The sequence below is a fragment of the Amblyraja radiata genome, chromosome 23, assembly GCF_010909765.2.
Source record: "Amblyraja radiata isolate CabotCenter1 chromosome 23, sAmbRad1.1.pri, whole genome shotgun sequence".
NCBI classification, from domain to species: domain Eukaryota; kingdom Metazoa; phylum Chordata; class Chondrichthyes; order Rajiformes; family Rajidae; genus Amblyraja; species Amblyraja radiata.
Genome location: NC_045978.1, coordinates 18,744,971 through 18,771,666, shown reverse-complemented (window position 1 = coordinate 18,771,666; position 26,696 = coordinate 18,744,971). Strand labels below are relative to the sequence as shown.

The window sequence follows — 26,696 nt, the reverse complement described above, 5'->3', positions numbered from 1 at the left end:
TCATCAAGACAAGGGAAGAGAGTATTCTATCATACTTTTGATTTGTATTTTGTGGATAATGGAAGACCTTGGGTGTGAGAAGGATGCTGTCGTAGTTAATTTTGGGGAGTCTTCAGTACGACAGCAGGGACGCTTTCATCCTGTAACCTTTGTGGTCTGTCATTTCTTAATATAATGCAGAGTGAATCAAATTAGCTTAAGTGACTAACGGAAGGATCTCAGGAAGAAACCAAGATGGGCACTATGTTCGATACTTCTGTCTGAACAAGTTATCAATGCTTCAGTTTTACATTTAACACACAGAACATAGAAAAGTACAGCACAAGATCAGGGGCTTCGGCCCACAATGTGCATGCTGAACATGATACCAGATTAAAGTAATCTCCTCTGTCTGAACATGATCCACAACCCTCCATTTCCTGCATATCTGTGTGCCTAAAAAAAATCTCTTAAATGCCACTTGTATCTGCCTCCACCACCACCAACACGTTCCAGGTACCTACCATTGTCTGTGCAAAAAACGTGCTGCGCGCATCTCCTTTAAATCTCTACCCTTGCAAAAACATCCTGAATGTTTATCTCACAATTTTATTTACTTCTATCAGGCCTTCCCTTACCTCTGATATTCCAGAGAAAACAATCCAAGTTTGTCCAACCTCTCTTTATATCTAATACCCTCTAATCCAGGCAGCATTCTGGTAAACCTCTTCTGAACCCTCAAGAAAGCCTCCATCCCCTTCCTGTATTGGGACAACCAGAACTGCACACAGTACTCCTAATGCACTATCTGGCTAACAATAAACAAATTCCTCATCTCTATAGTTGAGGTACATCCCTTTATTCTGAGGCTGTGCCCTCTGGTTCTAGACTTTCCCGCTACTAAAAACATCCTCTCCACATCCACTCTATCTAGGCATTTCAATATTCGGTAGGATTAAATAAATTCCCCTCCTCATCCTTCTAAACTTTAGTGAATACAGGCCCAGTGCCATCAAACAGTCTACATATATTAACTCAATCAGCCCCTGGAACATTCTTGAAATCCTTTTTTGCATCGTCTCCAATGCCAGCACATTCTTCCTCAAATATGGGGCCCATATTCCAAATGTGGCCTGACCAGCACTTTATTAAGCATTACGTTCTTGCTTTTTTATTCTAGTCCCCACAAAATGAATCTTAACATTGCATTTGCCTTCCTCACTACCAATTCAACCTGCAAATTAACCTTTTGGGAATCCTGCACCAGCACTCCCAAATCCCTTGCACTTCTGATTTCTGAAAATAATCTATGCCTTTATTCTTTCTACTGAGGTGCATGACCGTACACTTTGCTACGCTGTATTCTATTTGGCACTTCTTTACCCACTCCCCCATCTTGTCCTGGTCCTTCTGCAGACTCCCTGCTACCACAACACTACCTTCCCCTCTATTTATCGTCATATAATTTGCAAACTTGGTCACATAGCCATCAATTCCATCATCCAGATCATTAACATATAACATGAAAAGTAGTGGACCCAACACCGACAGCAGCGGAACACCACTTGTCACCGGCAGCCAAACAGAAAAAGTCCCCTTTATTCCCACTCTTTGCCTTCTGCCAGTCACCTAATCAATTATCCATGCTAGTACCTTGCTTCTAATACCATGGGGTCTTATCTTAGTTTAGCAACCTCGTGTGGCACCTCATCAAAGGTCAAGTAAACAACCTCCAATGCACCAGAAAAAGGGTTGCTTTATAGAGCCTGTGGACTTGAAGAAGTATGCCACAGAAAGACAAGTAGCTTGGCCCATGCAAGCTCCCATCCTATATCTTTGACCTACAGAAAGTGAGTGGTAGGTGAAGTTGGTAAATGCAGGGACAATTTTTGCTGGGCGAATGCCTGGTGGTGGGGGGAAGCTGATTAAGACTCTGTTCAGGGAAAAGGTAGGGGACTCTAGGACCCTGTGAGATGCAGGCGTTGAGGGATTATACATCTATGTTAAAGATGAGCCAGTTGGCACAGGGAATTGGAAACTGTCGAAGTGATGGAGGTTATCTGAGTTTAAAAAAAGGATTGCCCGTCTAAAACCAAAATGAGGTAAAGTGTTTTCTCTGATTATTGAAAATCAAATAACTGCAAAGGCTGTAAATCTGAAATAACAACAAACTGCTGGAAATACTCAGGAAGTCATGCAGCATATCTGGAGTGAAGCACTTGATTTTTTTTAAATCAATGGTTTCCTGAATCTCTTTTCTATAAGCTATTTTAACTATTGCCTAGTTTAAAGTGAAGAGATAAAAATATAGGAAAATATTTGCCTTTTTTATTTTGAGGAGGTTCAACCCCTATATTCAAATGCTTTCCTTGTTAAATGTCTAGGTCCAACTCATCATTCCTCTGTACTCAAAAGCATCTATGGGAAGAATCTTCAAAGCAATTTTTATGATGATGAGGAAGAAGAGGGAACAACAGAGCAAAGAACAAGACTAAAACCCAGAAAACTGTTCACTTGTGATTTTGGAAACCAGAACTGTAACAGAGGTATTTGACTTTTAATTACCGTTACTTTCAGTCATTCCCAGGTACCTTAAGTAGTACACGCTGATCATCTCCAACCAGTCCTGCAACAGTTCACAATCTTTTCCTCAACATTTTCTTTCTTATCTTACCTGCTCATTCTTCATCCCGATAAATAGATAATTCAGGAAAGTCTGAACGTGCAATTTTGCCATGCTTGCACAAAATAATGCAAATTTCAATTTTACTGCACATAATGCTTTGGTGTCAGTTAGGACGGAGTTTTGAATATTCATGGCCTTTTATTAAATTATCATGGGTCCTTTTGCAGAATAAGCCTTCATTTTTGTTAAATAACTGCTAAACCCCCAATCTCTGCATGACATATTTCACACTTCTCATAAAGTGTATTTGTAATATATTGCTCCATTTATAAAACCACTGATTGTTTTTTTTCTGAAAGCATCAACAGGTGTGACCAGTTTAAAAGATTTATGTACCTGTATCCCTAAATCTCTGTACCTCCTTGAAATTCCTCATTGGATCATTTTAACTTCCCTACAAATTAGAGTGCATGTCCAGGAATTGTTAGTGTTGGAGAGTAGAGAAAAGATCGGAGATATCACAGGTATTGTAGAAGGAGAAATGATTTGAAATTACTGCTGACCTTCAGGACGAAGAAGTGACCAGATAGATCGTGTAGATGCACAAAGTCTCTTGATCAGAGTTGGGGAATTGAGGACCAGAGGACATAGGTTCAAGGTGAAGGGGAAAAGATTTAATAGGAATCCAAGGGGTAACTTTTTTTAGGGTGGTAGGTGTATGGAACAAGCTGCTAGACGTAGTTGAGGCCGCGACTATCCCATCGTTTAAGAAACGGTTACACAGGTACATGGATAGGACAGGTTTGGTGGGATATAGACCAAGCGCTGGCAGAGGGACTAGTGTAGCTGGGACATTGTTGGCCGGTGTGGGCGTTGGGCCGAGAGCCCTGTTTCCACACTATATCACTCTATGACTCTTGCTTTATGCATTGCTGCATAAGGAAGGGAGTAGGTTGGTGTTGGAGATGGCAAAGATATATGAGTCACTATTAACTTTGTAGATTAGAGATCTTTTGGATTGGAAAATGGAGATCAGATGGCAGTTTTTTGTGGTGTTTGGAATAAGCAAAGGATTAGATACACTGCTACTTGAGGAAGGGAGAAGGGATCCCTGACGTTGTGATAAGGGAGGAGAGATTATTGACCTGGAGACTAAACGTTGTGACCCAAAACATTGCGTATCCAGTCCCTCCACAGATGCTGCCTAATCTGGTGAAGGATTATTGACCCGTTTGGACAAGTGATGCAGAATTGGGGTACCACTGCTAATGGATTGGGAAAAGTGATCAATAACCCTGTGGCTTATATATTGAAAAGGGTGGAATTTCTGGAACCCTTGACATGTGCCGCGACACAGAGTGTCGCGGCACATGCGCCCTGATGATGAGGGGCAGTGCCCTCATGCGGTTCTGGACTTTTTGTTACTGTAAATAAAGCATATCATGCAAGTTCACCCTAATGTGAGAGTCAGTGTGGTCGCTGCCCAACCCGGTGTCATCCGGGTTGGGCATTATTATCTGAATGGTGGCCGATTAGGAAAAGGGGAGATGCAACGAGACCTGGGTGTCATGGTACACCAGTCATTGAAAGTAGGCATGCAGGTGCAGCAGGCAGTGAAGAAAGCGAATGGTATGTTAGCATTCAAGGATTTGAGTATAGGAGCAAGGAGGTTCTACTGCAGTTGTACAGGGTCTTGGTGAGACCACACCTGGAGTATTGTGTACAGTTTTGGTCTCCTAATCTGAGGAAGGACATTCTTGCCATAGAGGGAGTACAGAGAAGGTTCACCAGACTGATTCCTGGGATGTCAGGACTTTCATATGAAGAAAGACTGGATAGACTCGGCTTGTACTCGCTAGAATTTAGAAGATTGAGAGGGGATCTTATAGAAACTTACAAAATTCTTAAAGGGTTGGAGAGGCTAGATGCAGGAAGATTGTTCCCGATGTTGGGGAAGTCCAGAACAAGGGGTCACAGTTTAAGGATAAGGGGGAAATCTTTTAGGACCGAGATGAGAAAAACATTTTTCACACAGAGAGCGGTGAATCTCTGGAATTCTCTGCCACAGAAGGTAGTTGAGGCCAGTTCATTAGCTATATTTAAAAGGGAGTTAGATGTGGCCCTTGTGGCTAAAGGAATCAGGGAGTATGCAGAGAAGGCAGGTACAGGATACTGAGTTGGATGATCAGCCATGATCATATTGAATGGTGGTGCAGGCTCGAAGGGCCGAATGGCCTACACCTGCACCTATTTTCTATGTTTCTATCCCTGTTGCCACAGTACGAGAAGAGTTTGAAGGCTCTGGGCCTGTACTTGCTGTTTAGGAGTTTAGAAGGAATAGGGGAGGATCTCATTGAAACCTACTGATTAATGAAATATAGTGGATGTGGAGAGGATGTTTCCAGTAGTTGGAGAGTCAAGGACCAGAGGGTACTGCCTCGGAATAAAAGGACATACCTTTAGTATGGAGATGAGGAGGAGTGGTGAATCTGTGGAATTCATTGCCGCAAATGGCAGTGGAAGCCAAGTCATTGGGTATTTTTAAAGCGGAGATTGGTAGCTTCTTGGTTAGTAAGGGCATTAAAGGCTAATGGGAGAAGGCAAGAAAATGAGATTGAAAAATAGATCAGCTATGATCAAATGGCCTAATTCTGTTCCTTTGTCTTATGGATGCCCCCATTTATAATTGTTTGATTATTTGTGTTCTTTAAGCAGATTCAGAGCTTCTGTCTACTGTCAATAGAGGTTCTTCAATCAAACAAATGGACTACTGGGGACAGAGTGAGCCAAACATGGGAGAAATTTGTCAGCAGTTTAGTAAAGAACTCAAAGTTAAATTCCAGGTAAAATTTCACAATTCTCCAGTGAAAATAATTCACTTCAAGAAATAATCAGATTGCCGAAGCTTAATATGAAAACTTTGTTAACAAAGCTTCTCCTAGAATGTTTATTTGTAAAATTTATTATAATTTTCTCTAAAGTGGACATCACATAATGGAATAAGAAGTAGGAATTTGTTCATGTAAGATCAAAACGAGACTTCTCTTCCATTCTTCTTCCTCTTCCTCCTTCACCTTCTCTTGAACAAGCGTTATGCCCAATAGCGGGTGAATTGTAGAAGACACCGTGGCAACAAAGCCTTCTCCGGTCAGAAGCCGTCTTCAGTCTGAAGAAGGGTCTCGACCCGAAACGTTGCCTATTTCCTTTGCTCCATAGATGCTGCCTCACCCGCTGTGTTTCTCCAGCATTGTCTACCGTGGCAACAAAGATATAAGAGGCCTCCTTTCGTGTAGTGGAATGCAAAGCATTCACTCAAGTTTTCACATCCTGTACTTTCAATCTCCACTCACTGCCAATTTGATCTCTAATAACCACTCTTTTCTTATTACTTATTTTTACCTATACAAATTCATAGAACACATTATGGTTTTCCTTGACTTTGTTTGTCAATATTTTTTCATTCACCCATGAAAAAATGTTGGCAAACTAAGTATTAGTTTGTCAAGGAAAGGTCATACCTGATTGGGGTAAAGGAATTTTTTGAAGCAGCAATAGAATGGTCAAAGAGGGCAAAGCATTTATATTTCAATTTATGTGTTCATATTTGATGTAGTTTACATGGAATTTAGCAAGGTGCTTGACAAAACCCCATGTTACAGATTGATGAAGAAAACAAAAGGGTATGAGATTCAAATTTGATCTAAAAATTAGTTTAGTGCATAAAAGGAATAGATAATGGTTGATATGAATTTTAATGACTGGGAGCTGAATGCTGTGGAATTCCACAAGGCTCAGTACTAGGTCCGGTGCTTTTTGGAATATACATAAATAAAGTGTAAGAGCCACAATAGGTCTGCAGATGATTCCAGAAAATCTAGACCTCGTGAAGATATCAATAGATTATTGAAATAGATACATAAGTTGCAAGTAGAATTCAATCGAGAGGAGTTTTATGGGCCTGTCCCACTTACGCGACTTTTTAGGCGAGTGCAGGAGACTATGCAGTCACCACATGTTCGTGGGTGGTTGCCGGGGAGTCGCCTTCATCGTTGTGAGGAGTTCCCGCATTCTGGGAACTAATTGCGGCCTCATTATGGTCGCCGCAAATTTTTCAACATGTTGAAAAATTAGCGGTGACTGGAATGAAGCTGCCATGGAGAGTAGCGACAATTCTCGTGCCGTAGGTGGGTCGCCAGGAGGTCCTAGTGGGTTGCCAGGAGGTCGATGGTTCTCTTAGGATCTCGTAGGTTTTAGCCAGTGCTGACCGGTGAATTTCATTAGCTCATTGGGGGAAAAAAACGTAAGCAGTAGTTTTCAGATCCAAGGATAATGACCGGTAATGTTAATGTCTGCCGAGCTTCACAGCAGTGCATCTCTGGCTTCTTAAAAGTTGTCTCCACTCCATCTCCCCCCCCTATCTCCCCCTTCTTCCCCCCTCTTTTAAAGGACATACCATACACTGTGCTTTTTAGCTTCTTAATTGCAGCGCCAACCTTCCTGTTCATCGAGGTGTATGTCTGTATCACATTGGCTTTGCACCGTATGAATTTCACTCAGACAGCGCTCCCCCCACTTGCCCTGTCCCCCGCCTGCATAACGGGCTGGTGAAGGAAGCAATGTGTGTGTGTGTGTGTGTTCCACTCTGACAGTCACCGTTCCAGTTGCCGGTTTTTCAGGCGACTGCCGGCAACTTGACAGTCACTGGCAGTCGTCTGAAAAATCGCCTGTGTGGAGCAGGCCCATTAGATAAAACTTGGAGAGAGAAATCAAAGCAAGAGTGTATGTGACAAATGGTAAGGTGTTAAGAAGGATAACGGTTCAGTGGAACTTTTGGAGAGGACGTTCAAAAATCTCTGAAGGTAGTTGAACCAAAACTGCACACAGTACTCCAGGTGTGGTCTCACTAGGGCCCTGTACATCTGTAGAAGGACCTCTTTGCTCCTAAACTCATCTCCTCGTGTTATGAAGGCCAACATGCCATTTGCTTTCTTCACTGGCTGCTGTACCTGCATGCTTACTTTCCGTGACTGATGAACAAGGACCCCGAGATCTCGTTTTACTTCCCCTTTTCCCAACTTGACACCATTTAGATAATAATCTGCCTTCCTGTTTTTGCCACCAAAGTGGATAACCTCACATTTATCCACATTAATCTGCATCTGCCATGCATCTGCCCACTCACCCAATCTGTCCAAGTCACCCTTCATCCTCATAGCATCCTCCTCACAGTTCACACTGCCACCCATCTGCAAATTTGCTAATGTTACTTTTAATCCCTTCAGAACAGTGATAGAAATATACACAATTTATGATTGAAATAGAAAACAATTTAATATTTTTTTTAATGGCAGATCTATCCATGTAACTTGGATGCATATATCACCATTCCCTTACTGTCTATTCCTGGTATTCCGTCGTTAACAGTTCTGTTGGACTCAGTGGACATCATATAATAATTGATTGTTTTCAAGACTGAGCCTTTAAACATGTTATCCTTCCAAAGTCTCACTAAACAGTAATTGTTGCTCTCTTGGGAACTTGTACACAGAATGATTGTATAGCAGGTTGAGAGGCTGACTCGTATAAAAATGAGTCCCTTCGGAAGATTAGGCACTGCATTTATTTTAATGCAAGGAGTCGCTTGGATAAAATAGGTGAGCTGAGAAGCACATGGGATTATGATATCGTTGCAATCACGGAAATGTGGTTGAGGGAAGGACAGGACTGGCAACTTAATGTTCCGGGGTACAGGTCTTCCATGGACTACGAATGCCTGATTTAAATCAGGCATTCGTAGTCCATGGAAGGCGTGTGCCCGTCCGTACAAACTAGCATATGGGAGACTGGCGTCGCGTGCACAACGCGAGGCTCTGCGTCTCCACAGTTTTTGCAAGTTAGTATTTTTTTGGTTAATAATTACCGTTGTTTTCGCTCGGAACAGTCGAGCGAAGACTTTGTATGGCCGTCAAGAGCTACTGGATCTCGGTCGTCTCTGCACAACCAGTACACGAAGTGACTTCCAACTACCGTCGGAGATCACCAGGACACCGCGGTCTAGTGTGCCAGCTCCTCCGACAGGAAGTGCCCAGAGGCGGCGCAGAGACCGCAAACAAAGACGTGGGAAGCGGGGAGGCTATCGGGCTAGGCTAAAGCTAAACCCTCACCAGCCAGCTCTGCCAAGCATTTTCCTCGCCAATGTTCGGTCCCTGGTGAATAAAATCGATGAACTACGGCTGCGGATCACCACACATAAACGGATCGCCGACTGCAACGCCATGGCCTTTACCGAAACATGGCTCAACGACAACATCCCGGACAACGCCATCGAGCTGGATGGGCGCACTGTCTTCAGGGCCGACAGAGCAGCGAAGGACTCCGGTAAGACCAAGGGTGGCGGACTGTGCATTTATGTGAACAACTCATGGTGTACGGACGTTGTTAGGATTGGTAGTCACTGCTCTGCTGACCTGGAATACCTGATGATAAAGTGCAGGCCCTTCTATCTGCCCAGAGAATTTACATCGATTGTTATCACTGCAGTCTATGTACCCCCGGACGCTAATGCCAGGCCAACCTCACCAACAGACCTAATTCTTCACCAACAGACCACAGTCTGTTAGGGTCAACAACGTCACCTCCTCCACTATAACACTGAACACCGGCGTGCCACAGGGCTGTGTGCTCAGCCCTCTCCTCTACTCCCTCTTCACCCATGACTGCATCCCTAAGAATGGCTCCAATGCCATCATTAAATTTGCCGACGACACCACGGTGGTAGGACTGATCAGTGACAACGACGAGTCAGCCTACAGGGAGGAGGTCCAGCACCTGACAACCTGGTGTGCCAACAATAACCTCGTCCTCAACTCCAAGAAGACGAAGGAAATTATTGTTGACTTCAGGAAGAACAGAGGGGGCAGACATACCCCCATCCATATAAACGGGACTGAGGTGGAGCGCGTCTCCAACTACAAATTCCTCGGGGAACACATCTCGGAGGATCTGTCCTGGTCCCTCAACACCTCCAAGCTGATCAAAAAGGCGCAGCAGCGCCTTTACTTCCTGAGGAGGCTCAAGATAGCTCACCTGTCCCCCCAGAACCTGACCAACTTTTACCGCTGTACCATCGAAAGCATCCTGACCACCTGCTTCACGGTATGGTACAGCAGTTGCACCGTAGCGGACAGGAAGGCACTACAACCGGTGGTGAAAACCGCTCAGTACATCATCGGTGCCCCGCTCCCTGCCATTGGATGCCCTCCACCGAAAACGGTGTCTGAGGCGGGCCGGGAAGATCATCAAAGACCCCTCCCACCCTAACCATGGACTGTTTGCCCTCCTCCCATCAGGGAGGCGGTACAGGAGCCTCGGGTCTCGTACTAGTAGGATGAGGAACAGCTTCTACAACAACACTATCACGTTGCTGAACTCGGAGTCCCGCCGATAGATTTCTCCAGTCTCTCCGTCCACATTGTTTGCTTATTCTGTATTTTTATTTCTATATTGCACTATTACTACGGACTGACGCTAAACTGCATTTTGTTGTACCCATACTTGTATCTGTGCAATGACAATAAAATTGAATTGAATTGAATTGAATTGAATTGGCTAGCAATGGAAGAGCTGCAAGCTGCTATCAGCAAACAACTAACTGCACACCCAGAGGGGGCTTTTATTGTGTGGGTGATTTTAACTACTCCAACCTTAAAACTGTACTCCCCAGGTTCCATCAACATGTCTCCTGTCCAACCAGAGGAGACAATATTCTGGATTTAGTATACACTAATATTACTGAAGCCTACAAAGCCCTCCCCCTCCTCCACCTGGGTCAGTCTGACCACCTCTCTCTGTTCCTGCTCCCCAAATACACACCTCTCATCAGACATGTGAAACCAACCATGAGGCCAGTGAAGGTTTGACCTGAGGGGGCTGTCTCTGCACTACAGGAACAATTTCAGCAAACAGACTGGAGTCTGTTTGCCACTCAGGCCACCTTTGACTCCCAAGTGGACATTAACACATACACTTCATCCGTTTTGGACTATATAAAATTCTGCACCGACAACGTCACTACCCATAAACAAATAAAGACCTTCCCTAATCAGAAGCCGTGGATGAGCAGAGAGGTCTTGCTGAAGGCTCGCGATGCCGCTTTTAGATCTGGCGACGCTGAGGGATACAGCTCATCCAGGGTCAACCTGAAAAAGGGAATCAGGAGCGCTAAACTTAAACACAAACGGCAGATCGAGGAGCATTTTCAAAACAACTCCGACCCCAGACGCATGTGGCAAGGCATCAAGTCCATTGCCGACTACCATAAAGTTAACACCGCCCCCCCCCCCCCCCAGACAACGCCTCCCTTCCTGACGAGCTAAACTACTTCTATGCTCGTTTTGACCGGGACAACAAAACACCAGCCATCAAAGCTGCCCCACCCCCGAACGAACAACCCCTCAGTCTCTCCACCTCTGCTGTACAAGGCGCACTGAGCAAGGTGAATGAACACAAAGCCGCCGGCCCCGATGGCATCCCCGGGCGTGTGCTCAGGGCATGTGCTGGACAACTATCCCTGGTCTTCACCGACATTTTCAATCTGTCACTGGCCCAGGGTGTCCTCCCTACTTGCCTCAAGACCTCAACCATTGTGCCAGTGCCCAAACAGTCAGCTTCAGGGAGTATCAACGACTTCCGCCCAGTGGCACTCACCCCTGTCATCGCAAAGTGCTTTGAGCGTCTGATCTTGGCTCACCTCAAAGCCAGCCTCCCCCCCCCCCACACTGGACCCCCATCACTTTGCCTACCGGACCAACAGGTCTACAGAGGACGCCATATCTGCGGCCCTACACTCTGCCCTGACCCACCTGGACAACAACAACTCCTACATCAGGTTGTTGTTCATCGACTTCAGCTCCGCCTTTAACACTATCATCCCCGCCAGCTTGATCACCAAACTCAGCGGACTTGGCATCACCACCTCCCTCTGCAATTGGACACTGGATTTCCTCACCAACAGACCACAGTCTGTTAGGATCAACAACCTCACCTCCTCCACTCTAACACTGAACACCGGCGTATCACAGCACTATGTGCTCAGCCCTCTCCTCTACTCCTTCTTCACCCATGACTGCGTCCCTAAGTATGGCTCCAACGCCGATGACACCACGGTGGTAGGACTGATCAGCGACAACAACGAATCAGCCTATTGGGAGGAGGTCCAGAACCTGGCAGCCGGGTGTGCCAACAATAACCTCGTCCTCAACTCCAAGAAGACGAAGGAAATCATTGTTGACTTCAGGAAGACCAGAGGTGGCAGACATACCCCCATCCACATAAACATGACTGAGGTGGAGTGCGTCCCCAACTACAAATTCCTCGGGGTACACATCTCAGAGGATCTGTCCTGGTCCCTCAATACCACCAAATTGATCAAAAAGGCGCAGCAGCGCCTTTACTTTCTGAGGAGGCTCAAGAAAGCTCACCTGTCCCCCCCAGATCCTGTCCAACTTCTACCGCTGTACCATCGAAAGCATCCTGACCACCTGCTTCACGGTATGGTACAGCAGCTGCACCGCAGCTGACAGGAAGGCACTGCAACGGGTGGTGAAAACCGCTCAGCACATCATCGGTGCCCCGCTCCCTGCCATGGATGCCCTCCACCGAAAACGGTGTCTGAGACGGGCCGGGAAAATCATCAAGGACTCCTCTCACCCTAACCATGGACTGTTTGTCCTCATCCCATCAGGGAGGCGGTACAGGAGCCTCAGGTCTCGCACAAGCAGGCTGAGGAACAGCTTTTTCAACAACACCATTACACTGCTGAATTCAGAGTCCCGTCGCTAGCTATCTTGAGACTCGCATTTGTATACAGTTAATTGCCAATGTACCAGTTTTAATTCATCCACAATCCACACATTGTTAACCAGTATTTTTTATTTTTATTGTATGCTTATTTTGTATTTTAATTTTTACTTCTATCTTGCACTATGACTATGACCAGACGCTAAACTGCATTTCGTTGTACCTATACTCGTATTTGTGCAATGACAATAAAGTTGAATTGAATTGAATAAATAAAGGGCCTTATTTACTTACGCAATTTTTCCGGCGACTTGCCGGCAGTCGCAGCAGGTCGCCGAAAATTTTCAAAATGTTGAAAATCCAGCGGTAACTACAAAAAGATACTACTCTTTGGGCGACTACTCACGACCATACAGGCATCACCCCGCGGCATGTCGTTGATTAGTCGCCCAAAGAGTCGTTCGTACCTTTTTCTGGTCGCCGCTGGATTTTCAACATTTTGAACATTTTCGGTGACCTGCTGCGACTGCGACGGGTGCCAGCAAGTTGCCGAAAAAATTGCAAAAATATGTGTTAGAATTGTAATGGTGACATAATATTTATTTTCTTTTTAGAAACACTCTCAAAGGATTGACAGTTACACCAAGTTTTCTCTCAAATCTGCTCAGCAAAGGATGTCATCAACAAACATTCAAATCAGCTGCTACAGGTGTGCACATGTCCTCAGAGTGAAATGAGAGTGGTTTGGTGCAAAATCTGATTTTTGGATTGCTGTTGGAATTGGCATTGTACCATGTGTCCTGTGTCAAAGTTATGCAATCTTTGTAGTTTATTCTTATTAGTTTGCAAATTGTCTGCCATTCTTACAGCCAGCTATTTCAGAATCATAGTGCCCTACAACATAGAAATAGTCCCTTCAACCCAACTTACTCATGCTGACTAAGATGCCCCATCTACGCTACTCCCACATGCCCACATTTTACCTAGTTTGCTCTAAACCTTTCCTATTCGTGTACCTGTCTAAATGTTTTTCAAATGTTATTTTGGTACCCGCCTCACCTCCTCTGGCAGCTCATTACATACACCCACCACCCTCTGTGTGAAAAGGTTGCCCCTCAGTTCCTATTAAATCTTGCCCTTCTTATCTTAAACCTACGTCCTTTGGTTCATAATCCCCCTACTTTAGGTAAAAACTCTGTGCATTTACCTTATCTTTTTCTCTCAGAATCTTGTATCCTTTATATGATCAGCCTCCCGCACCATGGAATAAAGTCCTAGCCTGCCCACTGCTCTCTATAGCGTAGGCCCTCAAGTCCTGGCACCATCCTTGTGAAAATCTTTGCACTGTTTTCACCTGAACGACATGCTTCCTATAGCAGGGTGATCAAAACTGAACATAGTACTCCAAATGCGGCCTCTTCAACATCTTGTACGACTATAACGTGACATCGCAACTTCTCTACTCAATACCCTGACTAATGAAGGTCAATGTACCGATATGACGTCTTGATCACCCGATCTACCTGTGATGCCACTTTCAGAGAATTTTGCACCTGCACTCCTATATCCCTCTGCTCTATAACATTTCCCAGGTCCCTGCCATTGACTATGAAGATACTTCCCTGGTTTGACTTCCCAAAATGCAACACGTTACAGCTATCTGCATTAAACACCATTAACCATTCCTCATTCCACTTGCCCTGCTTATCAAGCTGGGCAAGTGGACTTTTCATTAATCTTTCATCACTTAAATTGCATCCTCCCATGTTCCAGCCAAAATAGCTTGTTGAAATCTAGTTTCCACAAAAAAATTGAATAAAATTCACAGGCAGGTTTTATGCAGCCAGAAAATATATATTTGCAAATGATGTCAAGTAGGACCGTGTAGAAACCAAAGAAAGGACCAAGGATAGATCTGTAGAGACATTTGAAAATCATGGTGTAAGAATCCACCGGGGAAAATGCTCCAGGTTTAATGAAATAGACAACAGTAGAATCAATTTTACCAGCAACAAAGAGCTATGTGGGCTAATCGCACTTTCCTGCCCGGTTAGCCCTACAGGTTTTGACACTTAAAGTGCCCATCCAATTACTACTTAAATATGATGAATGTTCCTACCTCCAGTGCCCTTTCAGGCAATGATTCCAAACCTTGGTCAGGGGATGTGTAGAGGAACGGAAATTGTAAATGTAATATTGCTATTCAGTAAGGACATGTCAGGCAACTACAAAACCTGCCATTCTAACTTCATTTGTGAGCAAACATTTAGAAATTATAATCAGGAAACATTAATAGGATCTAGCAAACGCCTAAATTAATAAAGGAGGAGCTAACATCCAAGAGGTAGCATGGATGTTAATAAAAGCCAATGTAAAGATGTAATCTGTTTGGATTTTCACACGGCGTTTCAAAAAATCCTTTACAAACACTGATTAGCAGAATTGAGGCCATTCGGATTAAAAATTCATTAACAATACAGGTTGGAAATAGGCTTAACCTGTTCAGTGTCACCCCCCAGTATACTGGGTCAGCGTATACAAGTGAAAACAATCTTGGCAGTGAACAGGTTAAAGGTCAAAAGGGGTGGGAAAGGATTGTATTTCTTTGTTTTGGAGAACTGTAGATAGTAACATTGTTAGGTTTTGTGCTGAGTATTCAGCATTTTTTGTTATATCACTTAGAAGTGAGTTGCTGGATTAAATTTCCAATTACAGTCAATTTTGATAATCAGCTACTGGACTGTTAGGAATCTCAAATCTGGGATCAAGGACACAGAAACAGTCTCTTTGAACATGATGCCAAATTAAACCAAATCTCTTCTGCCTGCACATGATTACTACTCCTCCATTGCCAGCATATTCATATCCATTGTATCTGCTTCCACCACCATCCCTGGCATTGTGTTCCAGGTTCCTACCACTCTGGAAAAAGAACCAGCCTAGACACATATCATTTAAACTTTTTCCCCACTATTCATCTTAAATCTTGCCCCTCTAGTTTGTGACATTTCTATTTTGGGGGTTCATAAAAGGAGACAAAGGGGAAAATTTTACTTTTCCAAACCATGTCACTTTTTTTTCATTATTTACTTGTTTTACGTGGTTAGGCTAACTTAATTTTTTAAATTATTAATCATTTTTCATTTCTGGTGATTTTAATAGCTTTTAGCTGTCCCTGAAATTCATTTAAAAAACTAGAATGCCTCGCAACTTCAGGTGGTACAGCTGGTAGAGCTGCTGCCTCACAGCGCCTAAGACCCAGCACGATCTTGACCATGGCTGCTGTCAATGTGGAGTTTGTATGTTCTTCCTGTGTCCAAGAGTTTTCTCTGGGTGCTCCAGTTTCCTCCCACAACCCAGAGATGTACAGGTTTGTAGGCTAATTGGCCTCTATTTTAAAAATGCCCTTAATGTGCAGGGAAAGGATGAGAAAGTGGAATAATACAGAACTAGTGTTTACAGGTGACTGATAGTCTATGTGGACTCTGTGGGCCGAAGAACAACTAAACTAAAAACGTTTACAGCCAGCAAAGCTAAAAAAAGGTGATCTGCTGACTTTCAAAGTATGCAGCAATTTTGGGAGTGCGGGTGGGGGGCTACAAGAGGCAATGCTTCTGCTTCAGCCATATTGCTGGATTAAGAAATAATGACACCCGCCATGATGCAGGCCGGTAATCTCTTACATTTGACTGGTTACCAAAGCAAATTGTTAATGTGTTTTATCCATTACAGAATGCTGTTTTGTTTAAATAAGATGGTCTCATAATAGATGTTTGCAAAATACAGAAATTGTTGATGTTAACATAAAATTAAAACTAAAAACTAATCTTTAATGCAAGATTTTAATATATTATCTTGTTTATGCAAGGTTAAAGAGGCTGGACAAGTTTCAAGCGATCGTCATGCAGGAACTGCAGCATTTTGAAAAGGACTCTCTGTCTCTAAAGTGTATGGAAAAAGAACTATCAGTACGTACATTGAAAGAGCCTTATATAGCCAATCATAATCACAACCAATTTAAGTCCCTTTATCAGCATTTTCTCCATGTTTATGATTTTAGTAGCTTGTTTTTAATAAACATTCCAATAAATTTTATATGTAGCCAATAAGCACCAATCGCCTTCCCTTAGGAAGGAACTGACAAGTTCAGCAAACCCATGAATATAGATGTGTTCAAAAGGGAACTGCAGATGCTGGAATATCGAAGGTACACAAAATTGCTGGGGAAACTCAGCGGGTGCAGCAGCATCTATGGAGCGAAGGAAATAGGCGACGTTTCGGGCCGAAACCCTTCTTCAGACTGATGGGGGGTGGGGGGGGGGGAAAGAAAGAAGGAAAAGGGGAGGAGGAGGAGGAGCCCGAGGGCGGGCGGATGGGAGGGTGGGAGGAGACAGCTAGAGGGTTAAGGAAGGGGAGGAGACAGCAAGGGCTAGCCAAATTGGGAGAATTCAATGTTAATGCCATAAGGACGCAAGGTCCCCAGACGGAATATGAGGTGCTGTTCCTCCAATTTCCGCTGTTGCTCACTCTGGCAATGGAGGAGACCCAGGACAGAGAGGTCGGATTGGGAATGGGAGGGGGAGTTGAAGTGCTGAGCCACCGGGAGGTCAGGTAGGTTATTGCGGACTGAGCGGAGGTGTTCGGCGAAACGATCGCCCAACCTACGCTTGGTCTCACCGATGTAAATCAGCTGACATCTAGAGCAGCGGATGCAGTAGATGAGGTTGGAGGAGATACAGGTGAACCTTTGTTGCACCTGGAACGACTGCTTGGGACCTTGAATGGAGTCGAGGGGGGAGGTGAAGGGACAGGTGTTGCATTTCTTGCGGTTGCAACGGAAGGTGCCCTGGGTGGGGGGGGGGGGGGAGGGAAGGGAAGGGAAGAATTGACGAGGGAGTTGCGGAGGGAGCGGTCTTTGCGGAAGGCAGACATGGGGGGAGATGGGAAGATGTGGCGAGTGGTGGGGTCACGTTGGAGGTGGCGGAAATGGCGGAGGATTATGTGTTGTATTTGCCGGCTGGTGGGGTGAAAGGTGAGGACCAGAGGGACTCTGCCCTTGTTGCGTGTGCGGGGATGGGGAGAGAGAGCAGTGTTACGGGGTATGGATGAGACCCTGGTGTGAGCCTCATCTATGGTGGCGGAGGGGAATCCCCGTTCCCTGAAGAACGAGGACATTTCTGATGCCCTGGTATGAAATGTCTCATCCTGGGAACAGATGCGGCGTAGGCGGAGGAATTGGGAGTAGGGGATGGAGTCTTTACAGGGGGCAGGGTGGGAAGACGTGTAGTCCAGATAGCCATGTGAGTCAGTGGGTTTGTAATGTATGTCGGTCAGGAGTCTGTCCCCTGCGATGGAGATGGTGAGGTCAAGGAATGGTAGGGAAGTGTCGGAAATCGTCCAGGTGTATTGGAGTGCCGGATGGAAGTTGGTGGTGAAGTGGATGAAGTCAGTCAGTTGTGTGTGGGTGCAGGAGGTGGCACCAAAGCAGTCGTCAATGTAACGGAGGTAGAGGTCGGGGATGGGGCCCTGGTACGTCTCGAACAAGGATTATTCAACGTACCCGACAAAGAGGCAGGCGTAGCTGGGGCCCATGCGTGTGCCCATAGCTACGCCTTGTGTTTGGAGGAAATGGGAGGAGTCAAATGTAAAGTTGTTGAGGGTGAGGACCAACTCCGCTAAGCGGAGGAGTAGTGTCATGGGGCCTGAGTATAGGCGTCTCGAGACGCTACCCAGGGCCCACTGCCCGACTCCTCCGCTTAGCGGAGTTGGTCCTCACCCTCAACAACTTTACATTTGACTCCTCCCATTTCCTCCAAACACAAGGCGTAGCTATGGGCACACGCATGGGCCCCAGCTACGCCTGCCTCTTTGTCGGGTACGTTGAACAATCCTTGTTCGAGACGTACCAGGGCCCCATCCCCGACCTCTACCTCCGTTACATTGACGACTGCTTTGGTGCCACCTCCTGCACCCACACACAACTGACTGACTTCATCCACTTCACCACCAACTTCCATCCGGCACTCCAATACACCTGGACGATTTCCGACACTTCCCTACCATTCCTTGACCTCACCATCTCCATCGCAGGGGACAGACTCCTGACCGACATACATTACAAACCCACTGACTCACATGGCTATCTGGACTACACGTCTTCCCACCCTGCCCCCTGTAAAGACTCCATCCCCTACTCCCAATTCCTCCGCCTACGCCGCATCTGTTCCCAGGATGAGACATTTCATACCAGGGCATCAGAAATGTCCTCGTTCTTCAGGGAACGGGGATTCCCCTCCGCCACCATAGATGAGGCTCACACCAGGGTCTCATCCATACCCCGTAACACTGCTCTCTCTCCCCATCCCCGCACACGCAACAAGGGCAGAGTCCCTCTGGTCCTCACCTTTCACCCCACCAGCCGGCAAATACAACACATAATCCTCCGCCATTTCCGCCACCTCCAACGTGACCCCACCACTCGCCACATCTTCCCATCTCCCCCCATGTCTGCCTTCCGCAAAGACCGCTCCCTCCGCAACTCCCTCGTCAATTCTTCCCTTCCCTTCCCTCCCGCACCCCCCCCCTCCCCGGGCACTTTCCGTTGCAACCGCAAGAAATGCAACACCTGTCCCTTCACCTCCCCCCTCGACTCCATTCAAGGTCCCAAGCAGTCGTTCCAGGTGCGACAAAGGTCCACCTGTATCTCCTCCAACCTCATCTACTGCATCCGCTGCTCTAGATGTCAGCTGATTTACATCGGTGAGACCAAGCGTAGGTTGGGCGATCGTTTCGCCGAACACCTCCGCTCAGTCCGCAATAACCTACCTGACCTCCTGGTGGCTCAGCACTTCAACTCCCCCTCCCATTCCCAATCCGACCTCTCTGTCCTGGGTCTCCTCCATTGCCAGAGTGAGCAACAGCGGAAATTGGAGGAACAGCACCTCATATTCCGTCTGGGGACCTTGCGTCCTTATGGCATTAACATTGAATTCTCCCAATTTGGCTAGCCCTTGCTGTCTCCTCCCCTTCCTTAACCCTCTAGCTGTCTCCTCCCACCCTCCCATCCGCCCGCCCTCGGGCTCCTCCTCCTCCTCCCCTTTTCCTTCTTTCTTTCCCCCCCCCCCCACCCCCCATCAGTCTGAAGAAGGGTTTCGGCCCGAAACGTCGCCTATTTCCTTCGCTCCATAGATGCTGCTGCACCCGCTGAGTTTCCCCAGCAATTTTGTGTACCTACCATGAATATAGATGCCTGCCCAATTGTAAACTCCACTTACCTGCCACTTGCAAGCAAACGGTTAGAATAGTGTTCAACAGATATTGCTGCTGAGCTCACAAGAGTTTAAAAAGGTTCCTGAACTGTTCAAAAACAAAATAATATCAAAGTATTATAATTATTAAGAATGTTTAAAAAAAATTAAATGACTAAAAAATGTTTAAAACAATGTAAAGTTCCATTCATAACTCATTAGAAAGTAAGGCAATTCATGCTGATTTGTAGAGTGATCTGGACAATAATGAGGCATGATTGATAATGGTCATGTAACAATCACATCAAAGATCACATCAAAAATCACATCAAACAATCACACCATTCCTATCGAGGAGGAGGAGCCATCTTGGTGAACGGCTGCTAGCCAGCAGCCGTCCGTTTTAATTCGTTTTTTTTATAGTTTTTAGTGAGTCCTGTTTTTCGTTTGTAGGGGATATGGACTTTTTAATGTGGGGGGTAGGTCTCAACTTTATTTCTAGGTCCCTACCTGGTCGGTGAGGCAGCTTTTTCTCCGGGCTGCCCGTTGACCCGTCCTCGTGGCCTACCAGCGGGCTTGGAGCGCCGTTTCCTGGCGGGCACCGCCCAGCAGCTCGGCCTCGGTGGCGGCACAGTGTTGGAGCGCTGGAGCGGAGCGGAGCGGGCGATCCCTTGCCTGGGTCGCCGCGTGGAGTGACGCGCTGGAGCTCTGGTGAGCTGGACTGCCGAGAGCAACATCTCCGGGCTGCGGGTCTGCGGAGCGGAGCGGGCGGCGCCGACTTTAACATCGGGAGCCTAGGAGCTCCAAACCGGCTCGGCCTTGTCGGCTTCGGCAGCCGCGGGCTCCAACCAGGAAGCGGCCGTTCCAGGTGGCCCAGCCGCCGAGAGGACTCTCCTGACGCCGGGGCAAGACCACCCGGTGAGAACGGCCAGGATCATCGGGCCTCCGTAGAGGCAATTGCGGTGGCCTCAATAGGCCTGACTTTGGGGTGAACATGGGGTGGGGACTGGACATTGTGCCTTCCTCCACAGTGCTATCCACTGTGGGGGGATGATTTTTTTGTCTAATGTAATCCTGTAGGTCTGTGTCCAAGATGGCTGCCGTGAAGAGAGAGTGGACGCTGGCACGATTTGGTTGCCGCTGCTCCCTCTTCACACTGTGTTTTTGATTTTCTGTTTTGGAATGAATTCTGTTTTCAATTTGTGTCTCTGTGATGTCTTTATTACTTATTTTATTCTGATTATATGTTTTTATTTCTATTAACCTATGTAAGGTGTCCTTGAGATGTGTGAAAGGCGCCCATTAAATAAAATTTATTATTATTATTATTAAAGAAGATGTGGGCAATGACTACTCCTTATGAGAAAGTCTAACCACCTACCTTGGTATTGATATTGCCTTTGACCAGAAACTCAACTAGATCACTCACAATTGACTGGTTCATATAGACTTTCAGAGGTGCCACGAAAGATGATTAAATAAAATGATCATAAGACAGTACACAGGGTGAAGTAAAAAAGTTCATTTTCGGATTGGCACCCATGGGTTGCCATAGGAGAGTGCATAAACAGTTCACAGTTTATGTTAGTGATTTGAATGAGAGATTCATGTATAATATATTAATGTTTACTGATGATACAAAGCTCGATTACAGTGATGGCCGTGAGGAGGATGCAAAGAGACTTCAAGTGTTGACAGATTTAAGTGAGTGGGCAAGGACAAAATGAATGATTCCAACTTTATTGTCATTGTGCAGTGTACAGTACAGAGACAGTGAAAAGCAGTTAGCATCTCCCAAGAAGAGCGACAAAGAATATGAGCAATAATAAATATATTTACGTGCATACAGTCACAGTAGTGCAATTATTTTTTTCCTGGTGGAAAGAGTGTCCGGGGGGGGGGGGGGGGGGGGTGAGAGGTACAGTGTTGAGTAATGTAACAGCCGCAGGGAAGAAGCTGTTCCTGGACCTGCTGGTCCGGCAACGGAGAGACCTGTAGCGCCTCCCGGAGGGTAAACAGTCTGTGATGCTGAGCGCCCTTCGCAGACAACGCTTGCTTTGGACAGACTCAATGGAGGGGAGTGAGGAACCGGTGATGCGTTGGGCAATTTTCACCACCCTTTGCATTGCTTTCCGGTTGGAGACAGAGCAGTTACCATACCATACTGTGATACAGTTGGTAAGGATGCTCTCGATGGTGCAGCGGAATCTGAGGAGACAGATCACCAGAATCTGAGGAGACAGATGGACCTTCTTTAGTCTCCTCAAGAAGAAGAGACGCTGGTGAGCCTTCTTGACCAGAGCTGAGGTATTGTGGGTCCAGGAGAGGTCATCGGAGATATTGACCCCCAGGTACCTGAAGCTGGAAACACGTTCCACCTCCGTCCCGTTAATGTGGATGGGGGTGTGCGTGCCGCCCCTAGACTTTCTGAAGTCTACAATGAGCTCCTTGGTCTTCTTGGAGTTAAGGGCCAGGTTGTTGTCAGCGCACCATGCTGCTATGAGCTGGACCTCCTCCCTATAGGCCAACTCATCGTTGTTGCTGATGAGGCCAATCACCGTTGTATCATCTGCATACTTGATGATGGTGTTAGTACCATGTACAGGTGTGCAGTCGTAGGTGAAGAGGGAGTAGAGGAGGGGGCTCAGCACACAGCCCTGTGGAACGCCTGTGTTCAGGGTGAGGGTTGAAGAGGTGTGTTTATCTAACCTAACAGACGGGTCTGTTGGTTAGAAAGTCCAGTATCCAGTTGCAGAGGGAGGGGTCGATGCCCAGGTCACCGAGTTTGGTGATCAGTTTAGAGGGTATAATGGTGTTGAATGCTGAGCTGTAATCGATGAACAGCATTCTTACGTAAGTGTCTCTGTTGTCGAGGTGGGAGAGGGCGGAGTGAAGTGCCGTTGAGATGGCATCCTCCGTACTCCTGTTCTTGCGGTAGGCAAACTGATAGGGATCCAATGTGGGGGGTAGGCAGTCTTTGAGGTGTGCCAGGACCAGCCTCTCGAAGCACTTGGTGATGATGGGAGTAAGTGCAACTGGGCGGAAGTCGTTGAGGCTTGCCGCAGTGGAGTGTTTTGGCACCGGCACGATGGAGGTGGTTTTAAGGCACGTGGGGACAACTGCTTGGGCAAGTGACAGGTTGAAGTGGTCAGTCCAGACGTCTGTCAGCTGCGCAGCACAGGCCCTGAGGACGCGCCCGGGGATGCCGTCAGGGCCAGCAGCCTTACGTGCATTAGTCCTACTCAGTACCACGTACACGTCATGTGGGGTGAGTGTGAGGGGCTGGTGATCGGCAGGGAGCACAGCCTTGATGGCCATCTCTAGATTGTCCCTGTCAAAGCGGCCATAGAAGTGGTTAAGCTCCTCAAGGAAGGAGGCGTTGCTGGATGTGGGGGTGGTGTTGGTGGGTCTATAGTCCGTGATGGCCTGGATGCCTTGCCACATGCGTCGGGGGTCGGAGTTGTTGTTGAAGTGCTCCTCAATCCTGAGTGGCAGTGCTTGGCCTTCTTGATGCCCCTCTTCAGGTTAGCCTGGATGAACTGTAGGCTCGGGCATCGCCTGACCTGAAAGCGGTGTCCCGTGCTTTCAGCAGTAGCCTGACCTCGTTGTTCATCCATGGCTTCTGATTCGGGTATATGGTCACCCATTTGAGGGAGGCGACACTGTTGATGGTGGAGTTTATTCAGATTCAGATTCAGATTCAATTTTAATTGTCATTGTCAGTGTACAGTACAGAGACAACGAAATGCATTAAGACAACGAAATGCATGTTCTGGAATTATAAAGTCCAGAACAGAGGATGTATAGGAATCAATGTCCGTGTGGGAGTCAAGGGTGGCCTGGGCTGCAAACGCCTTCCAGTCAGTGTTTCCAAAACACTGCTGAAGTGTTGAAATTATGACATAATCCAATATGGTAGAATAAACAGAAAGAGAGCATATTATAAATGGTAACTTATTCAAGGATAGTGTCCTATACACAAATCACTGGAAGCAAAGATGAGAGTATAGCAAGTAACCAGGAAGGCAATTGATATAACGCCCATATTGGAAATCATAAGACTTGCTCCAATTAAATAGTCTTAGTTGGACTATATCGAGAAAATTGTGTCATATCTTCCATGCATGTCCCTCTTTCTTCCATGCATGTATTCTACAACTGAAGTATTTTAATATTTTTCTTTCTTGCAGAATTTATGGAAGCAACATTCAAAAACATTCAGTGAACTGAAAGAAAACGAAGAGGATAGGTTAGTAAGTCAATGGTTTTTTGTTTGAGATAAAATTAAATACAAATTATTTTACTAAACAATAATTCATGAAAAGTACCTTTGTGTCAGTGAATTCCATGAACTATTTTAATATTTAAAAATCCCAATGAGGTTTAATGAAGTAAAAGAAAATTAAATGACATTATGAATTAGTAAAAGGGATTTACTATAACATTTTACATCATGGATGAGATTTTTGAATGGGGGCACAGGGTTCAACTAGAGATGATCCGAGAGTTACGACACATGATCAGTATCTGGTGAATTAAAGCAAAATGCAACAGTTGACTGTCACAATAACTTACAGATGTGGACATTGTTTGCAATTCAAGCATTTGTAGACCATCCTTAATTGCTCTTCAGAAGTAAATAGTGAGGGTTTTTTTGATCAACTGCATTCCTACATGTGAAGGAATGAACTTTCCTTGGAGCATATGAGGCTGAGGAGTGACCTGATCAAGAGATATATAAAATTATGATATGAATGGATAGGGTAGAGGGTACAATTATTTTTCCAATGGTGGGGGTGTCACAAGATTTAAAAATAGTAATTTCCATCAAATTTGAATGGAACAAAATCGCTCCCAGTTAGAAATTGGAAAAGCCATGACAGATTAATTAAGCAACAATTCTGACATAGTCAACCTCACAGCTCAAACTTCACAATCTCTTTGAGCATCTTAATCCACTGACAGGACACACTTACCAGAGGGGAAAGACATACTGTTGTACTGGCAGAAGAGAGTAGCCCTGGAAGTCTTCAACGCTGAACGCAAACTCCACAATATCTCACTGCAACAGGTCAAACGTGGAAAAGGAAACTTCCATCTGACTAACATCTAGTTTCCTCTCTAAACTGATGAATGAATACCATTCCAAGTTGAACAACCACTTGCAAGAAGGATTGAAAGTGCCAAGAATATAGAATATATTTTGGGTAGAGACTTCTAAGTCAATCACCAAGAATGGCTCGGTTAGCAATATGACTGTGTCAAAAGGCACATGAATGCCAGACTGGGTCCCGGGGGATTTATTATTCTCCCTTTCTTCATATTTTGCGAGTGAAATTGTAGCTCTTTATGGAACTTTCACAAATGGCATTAAGGTGACATATGATGCTGTTTTCTGTCAATAAGTTGGGTCTAGCCAATGTGCTTAACATTGAAATAACCATTGAAATAACTATTAATTTATCTTTACAGTGTAATAATTTATCATTTCAGAATTCAACACCTGAGATCATCCTTTGAAAATAATGTGTGTCACAGTGTGGAATTTGAAGAGAGGATATTTAACACTGAGGTTGGTACGAGTTTGATATTTTCAGTTAATGTAGCAGCAATTGATAATTACATAAAGCCTCACAATTCCTGTTCAGGGGCATATGTTTTTCCTTTAAGGTTGTTCATTTGGCCATGTCATGGGAGACCTGAACAGCAAGAGTTGTCAGTTTTAAAGGAGAGATATTAATTTACCACATCTGTTTGACTCGATTATGTAATTCTTTCCAATCTTCTACCTCCCTAATTCATAGAAACAGGGAAATAGGAGTAGAGAAAGACCATTTGACTCTTAGAGCCAATCACAAGCTGATCATCTATTGTAATACCATTCCCACTCTCATCCCCAAAGCTCTCCATGCATAGAAGAGTATATTCACTTCAATATGCTGGTACTGACTCCGATTCACCATCCAACACAGATCCACATTGCTATTTTCTTTAACCATACCCATGTAAATTCCCAGAAAGATCAGGCCAACTCCCTTTTAAAACTAAATATGGAATCAATTTCATCATTGCTTCAGGTGGAATTCCCTCTATTACTCCTCCCAAGATGTCTCCCTCATCCCTTGTCTATAATCAGTTCTCTTGAACCTGCTGCTGCCCATTTTAACATCCTAGCATTGTTGTCCTGAAGCATTGAACTCTATTTAATTTTATTTACTAATATTTCAAATTCCACATTTCTATACAAATTTTTGATCTGTTGAATGTGGAGGCTGGTGGGGTGGAAGGTGAAGACCAGGGAACTCTATCCTTGTTTGGCTCTGGAGAAGAGGGAATAAGAGCAGATACAGGAAATGTATGAAACGCATTAAAGGGCTTTGTTAACAATGGTAGACGGAAGCCATAGTTCAGGAAGAAGGAAGATATTTAATTTGATGGACCAGGCCGAGGTAGAACTGAAAGAAAATTTGTTTCACATATCTTACAAAAATTAGACATACCTTGGGTCAATGCAAGTGCCCATGGCTACACCATGGAACAGGAGAAAGTGAGTTGAGTTCAAGGATAAGGTGTTCAGTGTGAGAACAAGTTCAGTGAATGTGTATGATGAGTGAGAGTAAATGGTGAGGGGCCCTTAAACCATCGTGATATGTGATGGTGATTACAAGTCCATGGTAAGTATGAGTCTTTCGGGACATTGGAAATGGTTAAAATGGAAGAGGACATCAGAAGTGTCATGGATATAGGTAGAGGGGACTGGACCAGAGGAGAAAGGATAGAGTTAAGGTTCGAAGAAGTAACTTTGATTGGACAAGAACAGGTTAACACAGTGAGCTTCCTCGGGCAATCCTACTTGTCTATTTTGGGCAGGAGACAGAGTGGGTTAAGCCACCTTCATGCTGCTCGCTCTCTCCACTCCCGCATCTGGAAACACACCATGTGGTGGAGCGGGGGGCAGTGTAACGGGAGCCTCAGGCCGTTACTAAACGATCAAGGCACGCACTGCCAGGGTGATGCAGGTGCAGTGCTGCAAAGGTGTGTGCATC

The 26,696-nt window shown here is 45.4% G+C and overlaps 1 protein-coding gene across 1 annotated transcript in view; it reads left to right on the top strand.

The window, feature by feature from the left end:
• sycp2 (synaptonemal complex protein 2) overlaps nucleotides 1–24,763 on the top strand; it is a 53,648-nt gene extending 28,885 nt beyond the window's left edge. The window contains exons 9-14 of the mRNA XM_033041245.1: nucleotides 2,364–2,525; nucleotides 5,321–5,448; nucleotides 13,018–13,112; nucleotides 16,272–16,371; nucleotides 23,841–23,899; nucleotides 24,616–24,763. Coding sequence (XP_032897136.1) covers nucleotides 2,364–2,525; nucleotides 5,321–5,448; nucleotides 13,018–13,112; nucleotides 16,272–16,371; nucleotides 23,841–23,899; nucleotides 24,616–24,763 — 692 coding nt within the window. The remainder of the gene's footprint in view (nucleotides 1–2,363; nucleotides 2,526–5,320; nucleotides 5,449–13,017; nucleotides 13,113–16,271; nucleotides 16,372–23,840; nucleotides 23,900–24,615) is intronic.
• The last annotated feature ends 1,933 nt before the right edge of the window (nucleotides 24,764–26,696 follow it).